Below are 25620 nucleotides of genomic sequence, written 5' to 3'. Positions count from 1 at the left end.
TGTGGGTATCTGTGGCCAGTAAGTGAGACGCAGTAGTGGGAAAGTTTGATTGCAAAGGCACTGAATGGCTTTTATTTTCTCCTGTGTGTATGTGTATCGTTAATAAGTGTAAAAGCAGGTGTAACATCTCCTGAAGTAAAGAAACACTCCGTGTTTTTGTAGGTCTGGCGATGATGACACACTTGCCCTCACTGAGAACGTTGTTCAGTAATGAGAGCCTCACCGAGTTCTCGGCTGAGCCAGACTTGCAGGAATACCTGCAGCTCTTTTAAGCCTAGCTACCTGCAGACTTCAAAGGATTTGTCTCCTCTCCTTTTAAACACCCAAGGCTTTTGCAGATCTGATGAGCAATCTCTAACTAGGAGGAAAAAAAAATAATCTAGACGATGCTTGCTTGGTAATTAAAACCGAGATTAAAATAACCCAGAGAGCTGCCCAAATTTTGCTTAGGTAAAATATATCACAGCAACTTCCCACTAGCCCAAGGACAAAGGCAAACCAGTTGCCTGCATGTAATGGAGCACTTAGAACTGTTTTCCCTCGAAACCCTAGTGTTTGGCATCTGATCTATGTTATCTGAATACAAGCAGGTTATAATCCATCGATTAACTACGTGTCTAGAGCTGCTCAGGTCAAGAAGGGCAGGGCTGTTGGGGTTAAATCTGTTCTCCTTCGTGGTGTCGTAGTGACTTGTGAGACACAACTAACAGTCATACTGAAATGACTTAGAACTCTATTGCTAACTCTCTTAAAATAGTTTTTTACTTCATCTAAGAACGAGCGTGGTTCAAATTCACTAAATACTTGTTTATCTACAGTGTTGAACATGTGGCACTACCTTAAAAAGGCTCCCCTGCTGTAAGGTGCTTTTACTGTGGGGAAAGAAGCTACACAGCTCATGGGATAGGTGTTGCGCTTGAAAAGCTGAGGAAATACTTCTGCTCTTCTGCTGACCTTTCCAAAAGATACAGAACAGGCATATTAAAAATATTATTCGATTCGCATAGGTGTTATTTGGTGGGAGGGACCTCGCTGTTCAGCGCCAAGGACTCGTTTCTTCTGCCATGTTACGCAGTTCTTCACCAGCCAGAATTGTTTAAGGATATGTTCTGCTGTTTTATTATCACAAAATTAAGTGTACAATGTCCTGAGGCTTGATAACTTTTGAAGATTCATCGTGTTTTACGTTTTCTCTGTTTTCCAAGATTATTATTATTATTTTTTTAAAGTCTCTTAAATGTAGCCAGCAGTTCAAGGTGGAAAGATACAGGATCTTCTGGGCTCTTTTATGGCTATTTGTGAATGCAAGGTAGGACTTGGTGGCTAGAAGAATGACATTTTAGACACTTGTGAATTGATGCTATCTGGCTACAAAGAGGGATTTTTTTTAAATTTATTTCTTGGAGATCTAATGATCGATGTTATTGAGCCGTGAGTGTCAGCTGAGATCAGGAGAGACTTGCATGTCTCTGTTGTGCTTAAACAAGTTTCCTTCTCTTTCTTGTTAGAGGTTAAAAAAAAGTTTTGGTGCTTCACTATATAATTAGGGTTCAACAATAAAAATGTGGAATTTCAGCAGGATCACTGGCAGCAGAATTGGACTTCATCCGATAAGGTAAAAGTGAGCAAAGCTGAAATTTCAGGTCTGACTTGTAAGCTTTCTTAAAATGAATTATACAAATGGCAGAATGCCTTCGTATTTGCAAAGGATTTAAAGCAGATTGCCTTGAAATAGGATTTGTTAAACCAAGCATGATGTGCAGGTATTTCTGGTGACCGTTTGCTGTGTGACGGTTGTGACACTACAGAAGCTCACTGATTCCCTTGGCGTTTTAGGCCCCGCGGTTGTCCCTCACCAGTACTATGGAGTTACGCCCTGGGGAGTTTATCCTGCCAGTCTCTTCCAGCAGCAAGCTGCTGCAGCTGCCGCTGCAACTAATTCAGCAAATCAGCAGACCACTCAGCAGACCCAGCAGGGCCAGCAACAGGTAAGTGCTTGGATGCTTTTGCACGTGAAGACATTCACAGCCATTTATTGGCAGACACGGTGGTGTAAACGTATGCCGTTGGTGTGCAAGCAGAAATCATCACCGTACAATCGGTTTTCATTTTGAAGGCCCTGGAGAGGATGAAAATGCACGTCAAATACTAGCTGTCAGTAGGTGGTGTGCTCTCATCTTCAGGATGATGCTTCTTCCTTCAAGACTAGATTTATAAGGGTCAAAATAACAGCAAAATGAATTAGTTTGGTATCTGTGCGAGGACTTGGAAACAAAAGTTGTGTGAAAAGAAAACACTGAACTTGCTATTTTTATAAGGCTAAGCCTACAGCTGTTATGCTTTAGTCACACAAAAATCGAATTTAACACCCAAAAGGACAAAATTAAGGATTTTTTGTGTGTGATCCGTTGTTACCCTATAAGTATGTTAGAGTTGAGTATTGAGGTAGGTGTGTGTTGTTTAAATGGCATTTACATTTCACAAAAACAGGCAATGAAGGGCTCATGCTGGGAGCTGATGAGGGGACACTCCTGCTTATATGCTTTATGAATGGTGTGGTTGGTGGGGTTTGCACCATCCAACTGTTCTGTCTTAATCTTTTGGCAGTGACAGGATATTGGCTTACACAGCTTGTATATTTTCCAACAGAAGAGTAAAAGAACACGTTTTTGTAATTTCTTGTCCATTTTTGTTCTGAACTAGAAAAATCAACCTAGGTAAATCCTAATTTTTACCGAGTAAATCTTAATTTCAGTTAAGTAAAATAAGCATTTTAAATGTCTGGTATTTAATCATAGTTGTAACTCTGCAGATGACACATGAATTTAGCAACTTCTGGAGGAAAAGGTGGAAAATGAGACTGCTGTGAGAATACAGAACAGTTGTATATATAAATATGAAAAGCTGAATTACTCTTTAATAAAAGAGAACTGTATGGGAGTGTAAATCATAGAACTATGGAATCATGGAATATCTCAGTTGGAAGGGACCTGCAAGAATCATCGAGTCCAACTCCTGGGTCCCCAGAGGACCACCCCCCCCCCCCAAAAAAAAAAGTCAAGTCGCTGTTTATATTGGCACTAAAAACCCCCAAACTTTCACACTAAATCAATGGTAAAAGTGTAATTACTGTTACTAAAGCTTTGTAGTCAACCCAAGTGCTAAAGAATTAGAGGCACTGTACTGTCGTTGCGTTGGGCTGTGCTCCCATTAGACGCGCTCAGATATATTCCACTTCTCCCCTTTCACGCCAAAGGAGGGTCTGCAGGGCAGGTGTCAGGAGCTGGACGGGGCTCCTGTTACTTGGCTGCCTCTGCTGCCCAGCTGGCTGGTGTTTGGTTAAAGCACTGGGCCTCCTGGAGCTGGCTTTACACAGTGTTATCAGCTGCTGTCCCACGGTAGTTCCTGCTTGGAAACAAAATGGATTCATTATCCGACCGGAAAGCGAGGAGACTGCTTCGTAGTAACGCAGAGCCTTCGTTTCTGGCGCTTGTACTTTGGAGATTTCAGCCCTTGGAGAAGATAGCAATTGGTAACTGCATTTATTAGCTTCTGCTTCAAAAGAAAAAAAAATAAAGCAAAAAAGCAGTTGTGTAGTATTATGAGGCCTTTTCAGCTAATAAAAGCAGTGATGTTTTCACACCAATGATTCTGGACCAGTGACCAGAAGGAGAACACTTTGCTCCTGACAAAGTTAATCATCAAACCTCCCCACCTGGCAGGTCACTGACAGGAGCGCATTGAGCAGCCCTTCTGCACACATCCGTGCACCCAGGTAAATGGAGTTAAGAGTGTGGCACATTTATGCTTTGGCATTCAGACTGGGGGCCTTTCCCCTTTAAATAGGTATGTGCTAAGAGAGCTTCTGCAAAGGCTTAAGCTATTAAAACGATACATAACAGTCATCAGTAGCCTTCATGATATTTTTCATTACTTCATAGCCACAGAGCAGGCGTGAGTGGGGATTGTGTGTGTTGTTTTTAATGCAGGCCTTCCCTCTATAAGAAGATAAGTGGGTATTTTTGGATGGGATTCTTCAAAGAAGTGCTGAGGCACATGTTTTAGAAACCTAGAATGATGATTATGGACAGTCGATTTGTGATGCTTACGACATCGTGCACAGGGGGGTGTATTTATAAAAATGCCAGCGTGTCACTTCTGCAGCACGTCGTCCATCACACGCGTTCTGCAGGGTGCCCGTGCGCTGTGCCTGCCTACCGAGAGCTGCAGCTCGTTTCCAGCCTAGGAATTCTCCCAGGTTAAGAGTTCACGTTCAGGCTTTGGCAGCGAGAGCTGACTCTGGGATGTCTCCAAATCTATTAGCTTCAGTATCCTCTCCCAGCCTCTGTGCACAGAGTAATTTTTCCTTTTAATAACTTTATCTGGTAACACGCGTGATGTTAATTTTTGCAACAAGACGTGCTGAGTACCAAAGGACAGCTTTTTTAATAAGCTGACCTCGCAAGTGGGTGCAGACTCTTGCATCACCACTGAGTAAAAGGCTTTTGCAAACAAAGCCTGTCGCAGGTAATTACAGGAAAGGTCAGTTTGCCATCTTCCCTTCTGAGAGCAACATGTGCTTCAACCACAAGAGCTACATACACAAAGACAGTGTGTGATCTCTGGTCATTATTTCCAGTGAGTAAGTGTCGTGTCACTGGGTCACCGTTCTCTATGGTGGCTGGAAAAACCCATGTCACCTCGTGTCACCAGCCCACAGCTCCGAAGTCAGGCTTTTAAGGTTTCTGCTCAAGTGGGCTTTCAGCGGAGCTTTTCTGGCAGAGACCGAATGTTATCTGTAATGGGGCAGAGGCTCGCAGACGCTTCTGACAGAGGATGAGTGTTGGAGGTATGTCAAGAAATGAAGAAGGTCAGAAGATGAAGCTTTTCCAGCTTATGCTCAGGAAGCCTGAAAAAGGGTGTGTTACTTAAATCGGTTCCTATGCAGTTACCCACGGTGATAATGTTAAAACGTTTTGATGGAGAAGGCAGGTTTTTTCCAAGTAAAGGGAAGGGGTTACTAGTTGTGACATTGCTGCTGCTGCGTGCAAGGACTTTAAGTAGGTTGCTGCTGGTGTTCTGCAAGTGCCTGGTTATCGTGGCTTACTCCTGGGGCTCGAACTAAACAGGCTGATTTTTCTCTGTTTTCTCCAGGTTCTCCGTGGAGGAGCCAGCCAGCGTCCTTTGACCCCAAATCAGAACCAGCAGGGACAGCAGACCGATCCGCTGGTGGCTGCTGCAGCCGTCAACTCTGCCCTTGCCTTTGGCCAAGGGCTGGCAGCAGGGATGCCAGGTAGGGAGCCCGAGGGGGCTGTGACTTCTCCAGTGCCCAGCGAGATCCGAGAAAATTACATTTTGAGTCTCTGCATGGTGTCATGTTTGCCTGGCGCTCAGCAGTGTTTTGTTTTTATTACAGTATTTGTAGGTTTTAATCTGTGGGTATCCGAGGCGTTTTGGAGAGGCTGTTAGATGGGAGCAGAACTACCTGTGCCGCAGTTAAGTTAAAGCAGGGTTCAGGTCCCCGTGCCACAGATGAAACGAATGTTATCAACTGGATTGCTGTACTGGCGCATTAGCTGCTTGCCTACCCAAAAGAATTGATGGCTCCTGTTGAAAGTTGTGTTCAGGTTTTTCTGTGGCTCATCCTAGCTTATGTGATCTTTATTTTAAGACCGCCGAGACACCTTAGTGCTGTTCATTAGCCTTGTCTCTCCAGCCCTGTCGGGTGTTCGACTTTAACAGAATAAGGACTTCCCCTTCGTAATTTCTTCCAGACAAATATGAGTGGCTTAAAAAAAGAAAAGAGAAAGAGACAAAGGCAGGGGTTTGTTATAATTTATTGTTCTGCAAGAGAGAAGCTGGCATATAAGCCTTAGCTCTGATCCATGAGGCTGTACAAATGCTAAGACATCGGTTACACAGAATGTGGTTGTAATGACCGAGGGCATACGTAAGTATTTTTTGAATAATGTGCAAGTATGTCCTGTTGGTCAAATGCAATCAAACAGGATGATTTTGGCCTCAGATCTCCCCTCTAGAAGTGTCATATAGTTGCTTCATGGTTGGTTTTTTTTTTTTATGGTTTAGGAAGAATGTTGCCACGTTAAGTTACAAAGCCAGTAGTAGCATATGTGCTTTCAAGTAATCTGTGAATTTTCTTAGATCTGCATTACTGGGGTGCTGGGGGCTGTAGTTTCAGAACAAGTATTCACAGAACAATTTCTGCTTTGTGACCTCACTTAGGGGAATGTCATTTTTTCACGAATGTTTTTTTTTTAAACTATAAGAAAGTTTATATGTAATCTGTAGCTGGGTACCTAAATTAATAGTTGTACTCTATAGAAAGTCTGCTGCTGTGTGTGTTACCAGCATATTTAAGAGTATTCATAAATATTGAAGGTTGCTTTATTATAAATAGGTATCTTCAAAAAACGCACCTTAGATAAGTTTGGTGTCTTGTTTGCACGCGTGCACACAGAGCCACTCCAACATACAGTGGGAGAGTTGGAAGTGCGGTGTGTTCACATATGTGACAAGTGCCAGCACAGGCTGTACTTGTCAGGGGAAAGAAATAGTGCTGTAGTATTTTAAGACTTTTTTTTTCTCTGGATAACTGAATTTACACAGAGGATAATGTTAGTGTAGTGGTTTCAGGGGAAAAAATTTTCCCTAACCGAAAGACTTACTAAGGTAGAAATGGAGGTATGAAGGTTGTGGAATAATACAGGATATAACTGTTCATTAAACAATCGTGCTTAACAAGAATCAAAACTCTTGTTCTTTCTCTTTATCTGTTGTGATCTTCCTTTAAAAATGCTTCTAAACAGTCACTGTTAGATGGTAGATGCGTGCTGTGCCGCTTGTTACTGAGCTCTGTGCTGTGCCTTCCCCCAGGTTACCCGGTGCTGGCTCCTGCCGCGTACTACGACCAAACGGGTGCTCTCGTAGTGAACGCAGGAGCCAGGAATGGCCTGGGGGCCCCCGTGCGTCTCGTGGCCCCCGCGCCGGTCATCATCAGCTCCTCTGCAGCGCAAGCAGGTGAGTCCCAGTCCGGCCAGGTGAAAATCGCTCCTGCCTCGACCTGCGGGGAGCGGGAGCGAACCCCCCGCGCTCTGCTGGCGATGATGATTCACTTGCCCTCACTGAGATCCAATGCAGGGATTGTTGCTGAGAACTTCCTCTGGACTCACTGTGGGCTGAGCCTCAAGAAATCCCCCTGAGAGGTAGCATAGCTTAAACTGTGTTATTTTGCAGGGTTTCGTGACAGTTATTTAAATTGGTCTGCTGGCATCCAGTTTCCCACATAATGAAAGGCTTTAGCCCGTGTGGAACTCCCAGATGATCACCTTACTTGCATAAAATGTTATGTGCGTGGTCTTTGCCATGAGTTGTGTTGGATTTTATTAGGGTTCTTTTGGGAGTTCAAGGCTTTAAAAGGAATTTTTCAGCAGGAATCTGTGTGTGTAAGCAGTCCTTGCCAGTGCTGGTAACAGATTATGAAACGGGCTTTTTAATTGTTTCCTTGTAGCTCTTATTTTGCTTTTTCTTTAGAACTGGCTGGAAAACAAAAGTATTTGGTTTTGATGTCCTTAACATTGCAGGATTGGGTTTCATGCACCAAAGGACAATTCTGATTATTTCAAAACTTGTTTCTTGATTAGATATTACTGTGTGTGTGGCTGAATTGATTTGAATCTCAGTTTTTAGGAGAAAGGGAACTTTTTTTGATCTATGTAGCTGTAATAATACCAACAGCAGTAATAGCTTTGCACTGTTGTTGTTTGGTGTCTCTGTGCAGGACTTGTGGAGCATAGGTGTAAAGTTCAGAGATGTTTACAGATTTTTGATGTGAAAGGGAAGTTTTCTTGCTGAGGGGGAAGAAAAAAATCTATGGGAAATAAAAGGATCCTGCTGAGGTTTAACTTCCAAAATGGATACAGAAACATATTTTTCAAACTCTGCTTGCTGTTACTTTCTCTACAGCAGTTGCAGCAGCTGCAGCTTCGGCCAATGGTGCAGCTGGTGGCCTGGCAGGAACAACAAACGGACCATTTCGCCCTCTGGGAACGCAGCAGCCTCAGCCCCAGCCTCAGCAGCAGCCTACCAACAACCTGGCCTCCAGCTCATTTTATGGCAACAACTCTCTCAGCAGCAATTCCCAGAGCAGCTCCCTCTTTTCTCAGGGCTCTGCCCAGCCTGCCAACACCTCCCTGGGGTTTGGGAGCAGCAGCTCTCTCGGTGCCACGCTGGGGTCGGCGCTGGGAGGCTTTGGAACAGCAGGTAGGAGCTGCAGCTTCTTCACAGGGAACTGCTTTGGCTTTAAAAATGGGCAGTCCAGTCTGCTGAAACTTCTAGTAGCTAATATGGTAGAGGTAACGTGGCAAGTTCATTCCTTTGCTGTATGCGTTTGGTGCATTATCAGACATCCCCTTGTAGCTACAGATGAAGTTGTTAAACAGCCTTGGGTTGCCTTGCCTTTACTTGCATGCGCTCGGTGGAGATACTGGACTGACAGGAATGGGCTCTGGAGGGGTAACTGTCTGTGTGCTAGCTCTTACCTCAGAGTAATGGCTAAGTAACTTGCTTTTTGTCATCTAAAGACGTTTTTTTATTTGAGGTGGTTTCTATGCTTTGCTCTGGTCATTATTTCTGTCATACACCCAAAAACCAGTCACTTTTTGTGGTTGCAAGAAATATTATACACATCATTTCTTTGTTCAGATTTGTTCTGATTTGTTTGTTAGCCAGTTGGAGACAGATTTTTCAGAATAAAACCAACCCAGAAAGATGTCTATGGGTTGGATTTTTTCCTTTTTTTTTTCTTCCTTCAAGTAGCACAATTGTTTTAATTGCTGCTTAGTCTTAGAGGTAGTAATTATGTCCTGAACTTTCCTGCTTTCATCCATCTGAAGGGCAAGTTAAAACATGTCTTTTGAACCTGGTCCATCAGAAAAGAGACAGTGTCACTGCATCAAGTCACAATTTTAAATAAATTTATTCTATATATTTTTCTTAATCCCAGCCTGAAAACGTGAACCATCTTGGATCAAGTAAATATGGTATTCACTACTTCCATTCCAGTTTATTCAACTGATTAATTCAATGGCTAGTTTGCCCAAAGCCAAGATGCACAAACTGGTTTTCCCTCAATCCATGAATAAAGTGTGAGGCTGTTGCTTCTAGAAATCATTTACAGTCGTGAAAAAAAAAAAGATTAATTCATTAAAATAGTTATCAATTCCAGTATTTATTAAACCAGATTTTAATGCAAAAATGACTTTTTTCCTCAAGTAGACAGTGTTTTTAAAGAGGTTTTTATTTGGCTAGCAAGTAAACTCTTCAAAAATGTGAGTTTTGTGTTTAACTTGAATTCTGATTACCATCTCAATAAAGCTTGATGCAAATGAGTAAAAAAGAAATGACTCTTCAGCTCTTTTTTAATACAGTGAAAGGTGAGAATAAGGATTCCAAGTAAACATACAAGAAACTGTACGTGATCTTAAACATAAATAGACAAAATCTCGTGTTGGATTTGTTTGAGCTCTAACGGCCAAAGGATAGGTGTGAGGCACTGCTTGCAGGGAGATGTACTACCTTATGTTGTACTAAGTGATATGTGTAGGGAAGAAGCCCTTTGAAGTACACAAACCTTTCTTCTGAGGGTTCAGAAGCAAAATGCAAGTGGTTGTGCCCAAAGCCAAAACGCTCGCTGTTGTTTCTCGTTCTGTCGCTTCCTTTAGGTAGATTGTGTCGTCTTGATCTTTTGGCTTTTAGGTTTTCGGGGCTGGTTTTCTGGAAGTGTTCTCTCAGTATGAAAACTCTTAAACCATACAAGACAGACAGGATTCAAGCTAATTATTTAAATCAATTTCTGCTTGATCATTAGCAAACATGACTTTAATAAATGCATTTTGTATGGGCACATACCCCACCTGTAGGAGAACAACAGCCTGGTGCAGTGGCGTTGTTAATAGGCGCCGGTCTGTGTTTGCCTGTTTTGCACGCCTCTCCAGCTCTCCGGTTGTCTCGGGCACCTTGTTGTCTTCACTCACTTCTGCTCTTGTCCTCCTTCCAGTTGCTAACTCCAACACTGGCAGCGGCTCCCGCCGAGACTCCCTCACAGGGAGCAGTGACCTGTACAAGAGGACATCCAGCAGTTTGACACCCATAGGACACAGTTTTTATAATGGCCTTGGGTTTTCCTCGTCTCCTGGACCTGTGGGTATGCCTCTGCCCAGCCAAGGACCTGGCCACTCTCAGACTCCACCACCTTCCTTATCCTCACATGGATCTTCTTCAAGTCTAAACCTGGGTAAGAGCCCCAGGGCCGCTGTCCCAGCACGGCACGTTGCTGCTGGTCTGCTCTCCTGTCGGGCGGAGACACGAACACCCCCGCTGCTGGGTGGGTGAGATGCTTGTGGTCTGGTCGCTGCGCTTAGTCCTGCGAGAGGTTCCCTGATTTTGCAGAAGTAGGTGAAACACTGAAGCAGGAGCTGTAGTACCTGCGTTAGGCGTCGGTGCCTCTGAGTAGCTGAGCTGTCGGACAGGAAGGTACACGCACTGCCCGCTTGTTTCCTCGTCTCTAAATTCAGGATAACACTTACAAGTGCTTTAAAAACATTTTTTTTTTGCATATATCTCAGTACCAGCTCCAGTTGCTTGTTATCCTTGGGTTGAATAGATACGTAGGGCTGATGCTTAAACTTGTCACATGTTTTGAATTATCCATTAAGCATTCAGTAATTAACGAGCTTAGGATACAGTTTCTTTTAGCCAAAATAGGTAACATTATCAGGAGCGATACTCAAGTTTTAGCTGAGGATTTTGTGAGTTTGCTTTTGAGAAATTCCTATCAGTGTGCCCGTATCAAAAGCACCCTAGTGCATGGCAGAGGCTTTCTTAATTTTGGTAAGGTACATTACTTTATGCAAGTGACATCTTCCGTTTGAAATTTCAGTTGGTCCAGAACCTCCTATATACAATCAAGTAAGTCTTTCGGAATAAATAAAGGATATATTAAATAATAAAGCAGTGCTCATCTGAGCTTCCTGAAGTGTTCATTCCAGGGCCTCATAAACAAAAAAGATGGGTTATTCTTTGCCTTTGCACCAAATAATTTAGCATTTGTTTAAAAAATTACTTTTTGTCGAGCATCAGTCTGGAGTTGGGTTATCAGAACGCTTTCTAGATGCATACACACGCCATTACTCATCAGATATATTTGTTTACCACAAGCGTATGTGTTCAGTGTTGATGCTGGCTAAAAGTTTGCATGAAATAGTAATAAATACGATTTTTGAGATCAGTTTTAGATTTACCATCTCTTTTTGTTCAGAGCTTTAATAGAATTTGAAGGGCTTTTAGCTTTATTTATGCAGCTGTACAGTCCTTAAGCTGACAGTTAAATAGCTACAATAAATTAATGCCGAAGACTAACCAGATTCAGATTCTGGCACTAGGAAAAGTCTGTTGCCCCTGCAGGCAAACAAAAGAATGAATCTTAAAAACTGGATCAGAGAAAGGTTAATCTGTTCCAAGAACAAACACTGGGAAGAAAGGAGAGTTCCCACTTACAGAAATGGCCTGTGCCCCAGAGCAGTGAGCGCGGGTCTTCCCGGTTTGACAAAATGCTCCTCTCCTTGTAGCCACGGGTCCTCTCTGGCTGACTTCATGCTTGGGAGCTATTGCGAGAGAGAGCTCATAGCTCTGTGTGGTTTTTACCTGGAAATCTGTGAAAGTTCATTTTATTAAGGTTATCTTTCACCCGTAGCATAAGACATGTTATAGCGGTGAATGTGATCACCATTTCCTTTGGTTTTAAAGTAAGTTTTAATGCTATAAAAACAGCACAGGCACTACTTCTTCCTTACAAGAAGTTTGAGGCAGGCTCCTCTTTTGTCTTGGAGTGATACCAAAAGTCGTTGGTGATGGAGGCTGAGGAGAGTTTCTGAGTATCTAAAAATGAAAGGACAGATGGGAACACGCAAATGTGGTGTTTGCAGGAAGGGAAATGAGGGCAGCCAGGTTTAGAACAGTCCTAGCGCTGTGTCGTGGGGGGAGACGACGTAGGGGAGCCCTTTTGATTTCAGGGTTACACAGTGAGATAAGTTGGCGTTAAATCCCGCTCGCCATCAGCGGATGTACAACTAAATGCCATGTAAGCCGTGGATTTGCCTTTGTCGTGTCTCATGGATGTGAAAGTCGATCGTTTGTTGGGCTTGTGTGCTGTGTGGCAGTAGTAACGATTCAGCTCCTGCTCCTCTGGCTTTCTGAAGGCTCTTAGCTGTGAAAAACGGTGTGTGTGTGTCGCGTTAGGTGTTTTCTGGTGTTGTAAAGTGACCTTGTGAAATGGCTGGGCAATTGCAAGTACCTGAAATAGCCGTGCAGCCAGTTCTTGTGAGAAGAACTGCTGGAGGAGGAAGGCTGAGCTAAATGCATGCTTTAAGCTCAAAGGTGTGTGCACCACGTGCAGCTAAGATAAAACAGCTGTCGGTAAGTACGCGCTTAGGGGCTCTGAGGGCAGCAGGGCCCCTCTTCTTTCCTGGTACCGATCAAAATTCAGAAATACCACGTACATTATTTTAATAAAATGAATTATAACATTTATTTTTGGCCAGGTTACAGCTCCCATCAGTTCACGTAGTCAGTCCCAGCAGCAGTTCTGTCGCTGACGACCAGGGGCAGTGGGTGGCACGGGCAGGGGACGCCGGGGGTGCCCCAGGGGCTGCTGGCTCCTGCGCTTCCCGGTGGGACCTGCCTGGTGCTGAGCTGCAGGGCGGCCCGGCCCTCTTCTCTGCCGGCCGTCTTAGAGCTGTCTCTTTGTCTTCCTGTTTTCCACCGCTCTGCCCCTGTGCGCGCAGGCAACTCCCATGTTTCTGAGCAGTTCGAGGGTCCTGCAAATGTCCAGTGGAAGCTTGCTTAGGAAGTGCTCTGTCTTTCCTAGGCTGCTTAGGAAGCAAAGCAGCTTTTGTGTTTCTTCCCCTGTGTGTTTTATTTTTTTGACTCATCCTTCTGTTGTCATTTTTTCCCTGAAATCAGTAGTTCTTTTAATTTAACGTCTGTCTTAAGCGTCCCAGCAAGCACTGGGAAGATGACTTAGCGTTTGAAAATAGGAAACAGTTGTTAGGGCCGCAGCGGGACTCCGAGCATCTCCTCTGCATTGGAGTCCTGGGATAAAGTCTGTGCACATCGCGCTCCCCAGATAAAGATTTCTCCTTATGTATCCCGGACACTTTGAAGACAATCCGGTCTTCCCCTGTCAGTCTGTTCAGAGACGACCGTGCCACAGCTGTCACTGCACAGCCCCGTGTCCTGGCTTGCTGTCAGAGGGGGGGGCGGTGCTCAGCATGGGCGGCCTGGTGGTAGCATGCCCAGGAGGATGGCTGCAGGCAGCTGCGGACCTGCTTTGGAGGTTTGCTGTGGCTGAGGACACAGGAGAAACCGTCAGTGCCAACATCTTGCAGGGGGCATCTCTGTTCTTTGGGATTTTGTCCCTCTGTTCTAGCTTAGTGGCCCCACAAGCCTCAGCAGCGCTGCTTCCAGCCTGTGCATGCTGCTCTTGAAGAGGAGCTGTTTCTCTGTAGTAGCTGGTAAAATCACGTGAGCCTCCTTTGCCCATCTCCTCGCACTTCCAGTTGGCATAGAGGAGCCTGAGCTTCTCTGGGATTTCTGCCCTTGGGTGGTGACAGATGGGTTTCAGAAGCACTTGCTTTGTTATGAACCCTGCCCGCCCCCCAGTCTCTAATTCCCAGTATGGCAGTGACCCTTACGGGGAGACCTTCGGTCAGCATCTCCATCAGGAGGAGACAGAACTTCAGTGCCTGAATTGGGATCTCCAAAACGATCTGAAGTCCTTACTTGGCAAACGTCTGACCGCGAAGGTTTCGTCTGTGCCGGTGAGGCTTTCCCTCTGAATTCAGACACGCGGCGTAGATGGTAACGGGGTGCTGAACCCTTGCCTTTCACAGCCGTTTGCAGGAGCTGGTCAGGATACAGCTTTTGGTTTTAGCGTGTCAGTGCCGTGACTCTCACCTGCTCCAGGCTTCTGAAAAACAAATGCTAACTCCGAGTGCTTTGGATGCAGTGCAGGACGCCAGTAGCCCACGGCTCGGCTTGTTGCTGATTCCGTGTTACCTTGGGTATCCCGGGCCTCCCAGCAGCAAGGAATTTGCGTCACTTCAGAGCCCTGGCTCAAAGAGGAAGGCAGGTGGAGGAACCGATGGCCACGCCGTTGGCAAGGCAGCCCAAGGAGGAGGGGAAGAGGAAGTTCTCCGGTCGCTTTCTCCTTGAGAAAGCCGAGGTTTGGCACCAGCTCGGGAGACGTCAGAACATGCTTGCCCAGCTCAGAGACAGGGAAACTTAATTAGCCCCTTATCAGATACTTAGTTCTCACCTAGCGCTTCCTGCGTGCAGGCTTCCTCGAGGCATTGCTGGCGGAGGAATGCAGTTCACTCCTTTTTAAAAATTTTTAAATCCTTTTTTGACCCTGCCATTCGCATGGCTGCCAGGAGGAGGTCTGTTCTTGTGGACAGACCTACAGCCCTTTGCCTTGGAGGTCTTCCTTCTCTTCCTTGGCAAAGATTCCTTGTGGACTTTTTCAGGCGACTTGCCCTTGCTGCCTCTTGTTGGTCTGTCAGGTGGCAGGTCCCCAGGCCAGAAGAATATTTTTCTGGGGCAAACTCGGTTCCTCTTGGGAAAAATCCCGCTCGCCCAAGTAGCTTGCGGCCTTTGGCCAGCAGAGGGATCCCGAGCCCTGCGAGAAAAGGAAGAGTCCTGTGCCGTACTGCTGCTGCACGCTTAGAAATCGTGGGCAGGGAAACGGCATGTAAAGGTTTAGCTGGTTCCTATCAACACTCAGTCTGCTGACTATATGAATATTCCCCATCCGTATCACTGGGTAACAAAGTGCTCTCAATATGGATGAAAATCTTTAGGGCAATGTGAAAGCACAGGATTTTTTTTTTGTGGTCTTCATTGCTTTTATTTTTTTTTTACTTGTACTGAATAGTGATTTTCTTTAATCTCTAAAGTTTTTGTTCTTGCTTCTTGCTGCCTTTTTGTCGTCTGATTTCATCTGAATTCTGTCCCCACGACCAGTGCACTTCTGTTCAACTCATTCCTTCGCACAGCAGTGAAGGGTAGGCTGTGTGAGGGAGGGTGGGGGATAAAGCAGTTAGAAACTTCAAGTTAGCAAAAAGATCCAAGCAGTGGGATTGACACTTGTCAGTTTTAGGCACTTTGAACACAGAGCGAGGAACAGCAATTGTTACAGCCTGTTCCGTGCTGAAATCTTTAGCTCAACCCATCTCGGTGGAAGAAGAGTAATTGGAAGTAAAACGGCACGCAGAGGTTGTGCGTGCTTCTTGTAAACTACTTCCTTGGCCGCTTTATTTCATCTCTTGAACCCCCCCTTTTTTTTATGACTTGCAGGAGGGCTCACGAACGGCAGTGGCCGCTACATCTCTGCTGCTCCTGGAGCTGAAGCCAAGTACCGCAGCGCAAGCAGTGCCTCCAGCCTCTTCAGCCCCAGCAGTACGCTGTTCCCTTCGTCTCGCTTGCGCTATGGGATGTCTGACGTTATGCCCTCTGGCCGGAGCAGGCTGCTCGAAGACTTCCGCAATAACCGGTACCCCAACTTACAGCTGAGGGAGATTGCTGGGCACATCATGGAGTTCTCCCAGGATCAGCATGGATCCAGGTGGGATTGAAAACGTTGCGCTGTGGGGAGCTTTTGGGACAGCTGCTCTTTGATTTGGCATAGCTGGCAGTTTGTGTCACGTCCTGAAGCAAAGGAAAAGGAGGTGTAAAGAGGGAAAGGGGGTGTGAAGAGACAAAGCCAAGTAGTGTAACACTCAGACCTTCCTTTTTATAGGCTGGGGACAAGTCCTGGTAGCATGACTCCCCTCTCCAAAGATAGGCTTGCTTGCTTCAAAATTTGCCTGGTTGCAAGACCTTGCTGTATTACCCTGTTATTTGCTTTGCTTAAGATTTTGGGATACAGATGACACGTAGACATAGGTCTCGTGACTGCCACCACCCAAGATTTCAGATCCCTGTGATACAGGGCACCTGTGATTTAAAGATCTCTGCTCTGCAAGAGCTCAGTGTGGGAGCCTTGTGAATGGAGTTGTCTTGATCAGTGCTTTGAGGGCACGTGTGCCAGTGGCATCATACCAACCTTATTTTTCAGGTTTATTCAGCTGAAACTGGAGCGTGCTACCCCAGCAGAACGCCAGCTTGTGTTCAACGAGATCCTCCAGGCAGCTTATCAGTTGATGGTGGATGTATTTGGAAATTATGTTATCCAGAAGTTCTTTGAAGTAAGTCTTCATTCCCTTCTTTGCAACAACTATTCTTCCTGCTGTCCTGAGGCACGGTATGAGCTCTTAGAAGCCTTGCCGTTTGGCTAAGAGGATGGATGTCTGTCAGCGCTGATGTCATCTCATCCCCACATGCTGCTGCATCATTCCTGGTGGGGTGACTGAAATGAGGGACTCAGAAATTCTTCTGACGAGTAAATCCTTGCTTTGAGAGGTGCAAAAGGTATAGGAATAAATAACAGTGTATCCAGGAGATTTAGAGCCAAGATGACTTCATTTTCCCCTTTCCAAGGATGCTGTGCTGAGCTGTCAGTACTCATGTATTTAGAAACACAACCAACAGCATTCACTGAAAGAAAATGTGTATTTCTGTACAAGGAAGGTGAGCAGACATCCATCTCTTTCTTGAAACTGGTCTGTTCCTTCTACACTAAGCCTTGGTTATTTACTTATTTTGAATCCAATAACTTCCTAGCAAGCGCCAATCTCAGGGGTTGCCGCATTAGCAAACTGGCACCTCACCCTGCTGGTTGTAGCACCTTTGACTCTGGAATTTGTTTCAAACGTGTCAGGCATGTCAGAGACAGAACAGACATCTCTCTTGTGCCTCTTGAGATCCGTTGAGCTGTGGCTGGTGTCTTTTTCAGTAGGTAGAGTGTTTCTTGTTTAACACTTTGGCATGACAGGACGGGAGGGCTGCTGTGCTGCTTGGCCACGTGAGGGTTTTGTGTCTGTAGTGATTGGTTTTAATCTTTCCAGTTCGGCAGCCTGGAGCAGAAGTTGGCCTTGGCAGAACGTATCCGTGGGCATGTTCTGTCCCTGGCTTTGCAGATGTACGGCTGTAGGGTGATCCAGAAGGCCCTTGAGTTTATTCCCCCAGACCAGCAGGTAATTGTAAGTTTCAATTTTAACTTTTCTTCTTGATGTTTAATGTTCCTTGCTGTTTGGTGACCTGGACTGCAAACTTCTGTTACTCTTGTTCTTGTTTGTGGCTGGTGTTCATTTGGTTTGATTTATGGTATGTTTGTTGTGTTTCTTGTGGTTGGTAAGTGTGTGGTGTTGTTCTTGGGTCTTGTTGTCATCTCTTTGTCCCACTGAACACTTAATGGTGCCGGTTCTCTGTTAATTCCCTCCAGTCAGGTTATGTAGGCTGGCTGAGGGGGAAATTGTGAATAATAGTGAATAAGGAGATATTTTAAATCCCTTGAAGTAAGCAGTGTCAGCGTTCTACCGTTATTATTCACTGAGATATTGCTGTTTTGATATGTGGGTCAATATTCTGCTTTCCCACAGACCGAGGAGAATGAGGAGCCCCTGGTTCCTGCTGAGCCAGGCCTGGCATAGGGAAAGGTGGAGAATAGCCTAAATTCTAGTGAAAGCTCATTAATAAAGCTGTTCCTCTAGGATCTCATTAGCAATGAATTAAGATGAAAAATATGCTACGCAAGCTAGCTAATAAAGGCGTTAGGAATCACAATAGAAGAAACTTAATGTGGGTTATTACGTTAAAAAGCTGAAACGGGATTTAGAAATGCGTGTTGCCTTCAGGTCGAGCCCGAGCTCACCTATTGCCTTAGCAATACCTGTGGCTTTGGGTAACAGTGAAAGTGTGGCGGCACAAACTGTGGCACTGCTGGTCCAAGGATTTGCTGATGTCTTCTTCTAGAAAGCTGTCTTGCGAGTGTTCTGTGTTCCTAAAATGCCCGTTTTTGTAGCAGTAGAAAAAGTCAGTTGTCCAGTTCCGTAGTGTTGTTAAATTACTGAAGTGCCATCCGCCCTTTTCTGGTTGTGAAGCTTTCAGCCTGTGTGTTTGTTACATTAGTCATATCTACAACTTCGCTGCTCCATTTCCTTAATTACCGTGTAATATTAGCCTGCATTTGTAAAATACCAGCAAGTTTTTATCCCAGTGCTGACTCCATTTGAGTGGTGTGAAGCTGATATCTGGGAAGTTTGTGAAGTTTGGACATCTCAGATTTCTTTCTTTATGAGGGCAGCAGACGAGGGAATGAGGGATGCAAAGAAAAGTCGTGTATTGGGGGAAAAAATCTTAAATTTAATATTTGCACAAGGGTGTCCTCTTAAAGTGAATGAAGTAAGTGTTTCATCTTCTTGTAATACTATTTTTCTAGATGGTTTCTGTAGCACAGCAGGCTTCATCTCAGCTCTCAGCCACTGGAAAGCTTCACTGAGATAACCCAAATACATCGGTGCATCCTTCATGCCTTTCGTGTTCTTTTACCACGTGTAGCAGTGAAAGCTTTGCATTTGTCAGCCGTGAGTCCTGGTGGTGCTTTCTGTTTGCCTTTCTCTCCTCCTAATAGAATGAGATGGTACGGGAGTTGGACGGCCATGTCCTGAAGTGTGTGAAAGACCAGAACGGTAACCACGTGGTGCAGAAGTGTATCGAGTGCGTGCAGCCTCAGTCCCTGCAGTTCATCATTGATGCATTTAAGGGGCAGGTAAGTTCTTAACCAAGATCTCAGTCTCATCCTTTGTGTTCTTATGTTGCTTTGAATAGCACAATAGTGACCGTAACTCATTCAAATCTTTGGGAATTTAAATTTTAGCAAGCATTGGGTGAAAGTGTTATGCAGCAGTGTGAGTGAGCCTAGGAACTGTTTGATCACGTGTCTGCTTGTCATTTTCATGCAGGTGTATCACAGCAAAGCAGCCTTGCAAAAATCTGTTCTCCTGGAACATCTAATATTTTTGATGGGGGAAAAACAAGTCTGTTATTAATCCACCCTCATAGTAAAGGTGGTGAGCAGAGTGTTGTGTGGTGGGTGTAGTAAATTTTCATTAAGATCCTCTCTGTGAGGGTGGATTATCAGGCTGCTGTTTCCCAAGAGTCCCAGACCAGGGGCAAAACAAGAGTTTCATCTAGCAAAGGGCAGTTACTTGTTTTATTCCATTTTTCTTTTTTTCTTTCTTGGTTTTCCCTCGTGAATTGATGTTCTGGGTATTAATGTGTAGCTGCCTTTATTCTGGTTGTAGTTGGCTTGCCTTCCATTACAGAAGTGCTGTTCCGGGTGTTTCCAGCTTCAGCTTAATTGGCTTTGGTGGGGGACTTTGAAGTACTGAGGATTTTGCCACAGGGCTGTGAGGATAGCCTGGGGTTATTGTAGCAGGAACCAGGCTTTATTAGTTTAGCTGCTCCTGGAACAGCTGTGGTAGTGTGGACTTGCTTGGCTGTGTCAAAACACGCAGGGCTCTGGCTGGAAACTTGCTCAGCAAATCTGCTGGCTAACCTTTAGTTCTGGACCTTCGAGGAGGGAGTTAGGCAAGGCAGAAATACATCTGGGAACTTGGCTTATGGCACTGCAATTTCTTTGGCTGGCCCAGTTTCATCTGAACTTTCATGTGCAAGATTAAACTTATCACCTCAAGAATATTTTTTGGTGGTTAATTACACTTAAAAGTCCTGTTTTCCTGCACGGTTTATTCAAAATGGTTATTAAAAATTTGTAGACTGTCTATTTGAGTTCAGTGCTTGGATTTGCTATGTTTTTTTTAATTTATTTTAAGCAAGCAGATAGGACTTCATGCTTTAGAAAGAAAATTGCGCAGCAATAATAAAACGAATAAGGTGTTCTTACCGACAGATTTGATAATCCTCTAGAAATGAGCAAGAAGATTCCTTGTTGTCACTTCTGCTAAGCACAGTTAAGGCTTTTAAACAAATCTGGGTACTTGAGGAAAATCCTTGTCTGAGCATTTTTAACCTTTCCGTTTCATACTGTATTTTCATTACATAGCTATAATTAGGTAACCGGCAAACCGTGTGCTGGATTTATTCCTCTGAAACTGTTTTAACACCGCTTCCAATAACGCTTGGCTGTCCAAGTGTTCTTTATATTAATCAAGACACTTTACTGCTTGTGTTCCTGTTTCATGATGGAGAAGCTGAAGCACGGGTAGGGACGTGATGTGCCTGGGGTCACCCAGGCAGTCCTGGGGCAGCGAGACGTATCCAGCTTCGGTTTACGTTATGTGGAGCTGCGGTGCTGCACGCAGAGTTCTGGAGCTGGCATTCCCTACCGTGCCCAGGAAAAACCGCCGCGCGTTCATTTAATTCAGAAAGGTTTTCAGGACCCACAAAGACTAACAGATGTGTTGCTGCCTGTGCTTGCCTGTCCCTTTGAACGCAGGTTTTTGCGTTGTCTACACATCCATATGGCTGTCGTGTGATTCAGAGGATCCTGGAGCACTGTCTTCCTGAGCAGACTCTTCCCATCTTGGAGGAACTGCACCAACACACTGAGCAGCTTGTGCAGGTCAGTCTGAGGGGATGTGGGGGCTGTGAGATTTGTGGTTGCTGCTTTGTATTAGGAAAGCTAACAGCACATTTGGGACTGCAGCTGTGGTGTTGCTGGGGCTGTGTGAACGTAGGAATTCCGTTCCTGAGGAGGGATGGAAGGGAACATGGCAGGCAAGAAACTCATTGTCACCAATTGTTCTGGCTACGTGCAAATATCCAGCAGGTATCAAAGTTGGAGTTGGATCCTGTTCAGAAGGGGTTCTTAAAATGTGTTTTTATGCACATCCCTTCCTGCCTGCCTTTCCTCTTCTTTGCAGTCCTTCTGAGAACCCTTTTTTTCTTTAGGGTTCATGCATTGGGGCATGGTGGATCTAACATCAAACAAACCTGTCCTGTGTGCTCATACGTTGCATGTGGATAGTGGGAAGAGCTTGGGCATGGAGGTGAGGCATCCAAGGCCTGCCTCTGGTATTAGAGTGAAAAAACATGTAGCTCATGGTCTGAATAGAGACACTTTTAGAATATGAACATAGATAAGAACAGTATCTTGTAGCTAGAACAAAGAAAAATTGAAACGAGCAGAGTATTGGCATTTCATGTTAAAGGAAACTGTTTTGAGCTTTATAATCAGGACAAAGATGTAGTATTTTACCTCCTGGTGAAAATCTAGGGTGCATGTTTCTGTAGAAGTATAAAGTATTTGTATGATTTAAACAGTAGATGTTTTAATTAATGTTTAGTCCAAGTTTGTAAGACTTAATTAACACACATTGGGAACTAGCTTGGTATTAATGGTTCCTGTCCAGATTTTGTCACACGCTTCTGCTGTCTCTCAAACAGGATCAGTATGGGAACTATGTTATCCAGCATGTACTAGAACATGGTCGGCCTGAGGATAAGAGCAAGATTGTAGCAGAAATTAGAGGCAACGTGCTCGTGTTGAGTCAACATAAATTTGCTAGGTATGAATTTGTTTCTTAAAGTCTCCATGCCCCGTGGGAGTATGGACGTGTGCTAGAGTTGCAAAAGTTAGAGGTGGGGTGTAGGTAGGTGAAAGGAGTTGATAAATAACTTTCTGTTTAACAGCAGAATGCTATTTATAACTGTTTAAAAACTGGGATGAGCGACCTGCAAGGTAAGTTTTACTTGTAATGAAGGAGGATGAAGAGGTGAAAGAGCAGTTCAACTCAGGCTCCTGAACTTGACCATCAGTTTGTGTGGTGTGTGTTTTGTTTTTTTAAGTGGTCACTATCCCTTGGATGATAACATTTTAAGAGCGTTTCAGTACCTCTGGAAGGTTGTGTCAAGCCACAAGGGAGCTTAGGAAATCATTGTAGCAAGAGTTTTTTCATCCTGCTTTTCTTACGCAACGCCTTGTGGTCCTTTCTGAGATACATGCCTGAGGATATCCTCGTAGGGAAGCTGAAGCAGTCTGAGGATGTTAGACCAGGTGCTGCAGAGCTAGTCTTGGGTAGAAGCAAAATTCAGGTACCTTAATGGATGTAAAAACTAAGTAATGCTTCCCACATTTGTGAATTCCTTTCGTGTGTGTTTCTATCCATTTGAACATGAAGACTGATGTCTTCAAAGGCGTAATATACCTCCCTCTTTGCGTTGGGTAACATAGTGCTTTAATACTTACGGACACAAGGGAAGTATAACATTAACAAGAATTAGAAGAGTGCAGTCTGAATGCTGCTATTTCAGCCTCTTTCTCCCTGACTTGCCTTGCTCTTTTTTCTAACCATCTTTCCAGATGGAGTGTTAATTAGTGTATGATGTCCCCCGAGCTGAGCGCTAGTTGCGGCAAATCACTTTGTGATTTTATGATTCAGGGGTTGCAGCAGATAAGGCTAGCAAAACTCTTTTCTCTTTCGTATATCCTATTTAACTCTGCTCTCCGGAGAGCAGAGACTAGTCATCTAATATATTCAGGAATTTGGGAAGTTCTTTGCTAAGTTCTTTCATTCCTGAATCGTATTTCCGTGTTGTTATAACCTTGGACCTCTGTTCCTGCCGAGCTCCACTACTGAGAAAGCCAAACAAAGAGCAGCGCATCTGCTTCTCTAATGGGCGTGCTGTGAGAACAGACATTGATCTCCACTACAGCGTCACTGTAGAGACAGACAAATTTGGGTGAAATAAAACCTGAATTGGTCCTCTACCCAAATTCCCACTCAGATCCTGAGGTCCTCGGACTGTTTGTTTCACATTACTCAACTTCTGCACCAGCACATACGTCTTTCCCAAATGGTCTGCCCTCCTTAGAAGCTTGAGGAGATCTCCTTGGGGTGGAACCAAAAGCCCGGTGGGGATGTTGCGTGCTCACCGCTTGTCCTTTTATTGTTACAGCAACGTTGTGGAGAAATGCGTTACCCATGCCTCCCGTACGGAGCGTGCCATGTTGATCGATGAGGTGTGCACTATGAATGATGGCCCTCACAGTGCCTTATACACCATGATGAAAGATCAGTATGCCAACTACGTGGTACAGAAGATGATCGATGTGGCAGAGCCAGCTCAGCGCAAGATTGTCATGCACAAGGTAAGCAGCTGCCGTCGATTGATAAGGATACAGGGCTTGAGCTGTAGAAAGTGGCACTGGCACACTGGTTGCAGGGAGAAACTGAAGGCTGAGATAATTGTTTGTGCCTTTAGAACTTCCTAACAACCCAGGTATTTCAAAGTTGCAGGAAAGTAGTAGTAGGAATATATTCATATTATATGAAATAATGAGATGCCGTTCGGACTTAAAACTAGCTGGTTGCTTCTAGCAATCTTCTCTGACCTAGTAACCCAGTTCTGCACTCGTGGCATAGTGAGTGATGATACAAAAAGAATGCTAAGACGTCTCCTGTAGCAGTGCCACCAGTTTGGTGCCTGGCGAGGTGCCTTTTGAAAGTCTGGTGATGATGACACACTTGCCCTCTCTGAGAACAGCATTTGCTAATGAGAGAAGTGTTATGTACTCAGCGGAGCTGAGCCAGACCTGGGAGCACCTCAAGCACTAACGCAGAACTGCTGGTTGCCTTTCGAAGGGCTGCCAGGCTCTGCCTGTCACTTCATGTCCCAGCTCTGCAGTGCTGATCAGGAAAGTCGGGTTAGCCGTTCGCATCGTGCTAATGGGGCACGCGTGGTGCTCCTGTAGCTGCTGAGCCCGGGGTCATTAATCAAGTCCCGTGTTTCTCGGGTTTGGATACGTTTTTGATGAGAGACTTCCAGGGATTAGCATTATGCTGCAGTGTTGGAGTGTGTAACAGTTTCAGGACTTCCTATTTGTCAAAAATGAAGACGTTTGGGAATTCAGTAAGCGTTGCTGCCAGTCCTGCCTTCCAGGGCTTATAGGGCTGCTCCCCAAGGGCGGGAGGCTGTAAACATCAGGTGATGTCTTCATTTTCCTGCTTTATAAACAACAAGCATGCAATTGAAATAATCTTCAAGTAGGCTAGTTCTTAGGTGTAGGAGTCATCCAGGGTAGTCATTTTAAACCAAAGCCTGTATTAGTCCAGAAGAAAAATAAATAAAAGTGTACAGTCTCACTGGGGCAAAATGACCTGTAGCTCTGCTAATCTGTGAGATGTGTGTACATACGCTTAAAATCTTTACCGACACATTCCTGTTCTTGTCAAGCGGAGTCTTTTGAATAAAATGCTAATTAGGTTATCAGTGTGGCTGTCAAAAATAGAAGTAGGATGACAGCTGAATAAGACTGGCTGAATGTGAAGATGTTAGCTACGTTACCCAGCTGAATGAAAGCCTGGGAAAACTGAGTGCATTGCCTGTTGGTTTGGGATTGTAAAAACTGCTCTTAGTGCAAACAAGCAGTTTGCATTGCGCTTTTAACAGCACTTTTTTCTAAATAAAAATACTCTTAACAATCAGTTCTGTCATTTAAAAAAAAAAAAAAAAGCTTAGAAATGAAGATGAACAAAGAGAGTACTGTTGGACTTGGGAAGTTCTCTGTTCCGTAACCTCAGCGAAGCAGCCTGACCTTCTTGGGAATGCGATGTGGGGAGGGCCGAGACACAAATTTGATTTTTACAAAACTGGTTCTTGAAGTCGAGTAAGAATTCAAACAGCTAGTGACTGAGCTGATGAAATAGGATGAGCGCGGGGTGGACTTCCCGTGGGAGGTCAGTCAGCTCTGGCTGGGGCAAGCAACGGTGGTGTGTCCACCCCAGGAGCAGGGGAGGAGAGGGGAGGGCTGTGCGTCGTGTTCTGGCTGTTCCTCATCCTGTCTGCAGTTTCCACCGTGGAGTAAAAAGTCTGTTGTAGTTGCCTTATTGGAGGAACTTGCTGGTGGTGTGGGATAGTAACAGTAATGAAAATAAATGGCTCTTATGTCTCATTGCTCTGAAGCTGTCCGAGAGAACTTCAGCAGTGCAAGGATGCTAGTGCAACACAACAGGGGGTTTTCTTGTCCGGTTCTTCCAGCAAAGGTGGCTTTACTCCAGTTACAGGAATTCTGGTGGAGCTGCAGATGACTTTTACTCTGAAATAGTACGACTGTGTGAAGTTTGCTTCCACAGATCTCTGCTTAAAAATAAGGGGGCGGGGAAAGTGTATTTTAATTGTTAGGTTCAGAAATTAAACAGCCGTTCAGCCCAGGAGTGCTGCTTGCCTTTCCCAGTATCTCTCCAAATATACTGCTGGAATTCATCCTGGGAACCCCTTTGGGCTTTGAGCTCTTCAGAAGCTGAGCCTGGAAGGAGGAAGAAGGCCCTGCCGAGTTCGCAGGTTGGCTGTCGCACTCCTCGGTGCTGCTGAAGTGCAGTAAAAGCTGCTCAGGTGCACCGCCCCTTGCAGTGCTTTTCTGTGTTAGCAATCGGTCTGTTTGCCCCTGGGCCAGAGAGGTGGAGATGGGCAGAGTCTGAGCACCCTTGGGAAGCTTGAGCACCCAGGAGTCCTGTCTTGCCAGCTCTGGACAAAGCCTTACGTTTGTTCATCCATGAGACGGATTCAGCTTGATCCCGTATTAGGGCTCAAGGTCCCGCTTGCTTGACCAGGAGTTCCTTCTGGGATAAACCTAAAAAATAACAT

General features: G+C 44.9%; 1 protein-coding gene and 2 non-coding genes across 30 annotated transcripts in view; all 3 read left to right on the top strand.

Moving 5' to 3' along the window:
* PUM1 (pumilio RNA binding family member 1) overlaps nt 1-25620 on the top strand; it is a 71821-nt gene that overhangs the window by 44222 nt on the left and 1979 nt on the right. For 15 of the 28 annotated variants that reach the window (XM_035565095.2, XM_035565106.2, XM_035565105.2 and 12 more), the window contains 12 exons: nt 1837-1988; nt 5155-5293; nt 6895-7038; nt 7984-8280; nt 10076-10312; nt 15430-15697; nt 16190-16319; nt 17079-17213; nt 18644-18781; nt 20471-20596; nt 21421-21542; nt 22933-23125. In XM_035565095.2, the coding sequence (XP_035420988.1) occupies nt 1837-1988; nt 5155-5293; nt 6895-7038; nt 7984-8280; nt 10076-10312; nt 15430-15697; nt 16190-16319; nt 17079-17213; nt 18644-18781; nt 20471-20596; nt 21421-21542; nt 22933-23125 (2081 nt within the window). The remainder of the gene's footprint in view (nt 1-1836; nt 1989-5154; nt 5294-6894; nt 7039-7983; nt 8281-10075; nt 10313-15429; nt 15698-16189; nt 16320-17078; nt 17214-18643; nt 18782-20470; nt 20597-21420; nt 21543-22932; nt 23126-25620) is intronic. The other 13 variants (XM_035565101.2, XM_035565100.2, XM_035565099.2 and 10 more) reach the window with 1 other exon arrangement.
* On the top strand, nt 164-244 carry LOC118257326 (small nucleolar RNA SNORD103/SNORD85). Its single transcript, XR_004781518.1, has one exon. It is a non-coding gene; the product is annotated as a small nucleolar RNA SNORD103/SNORD85 (small nucleolar RNA).
* On the top strand, nt 23483-23568 carry LOC118257330 (small nucleolar RNA SNORD103/SNORD85). The gene has a single exon (XR_004781522.1). It is a non-coding gene; the product is annotated as a small nucleolar RNA SNORD103/SNORD85 (small nucleolar RNA).

This window comes from Cygnus atratus, chromosome 23 (genome assembly GCF_013377495.2).
Source record: "Cygnus atratus isolate AKBS03 ecotype Queensland, Australia chromosome 23, CAtr_DNAZoo_HiC_assembly, whole genome shotgun sequence".
In the NCBI taxonomy this organism is placed as follows: Eukaryota; Metazoa; Chordata; class Aves; order Anseriformes; family Anatidae; genus Cygnus; species Cygnus atratus.
The sequence above is the reverse complement of the archived record's forward strand: the minus strand, read 5'-3'. Positions and strand labels throughout refer to the sequence as shown.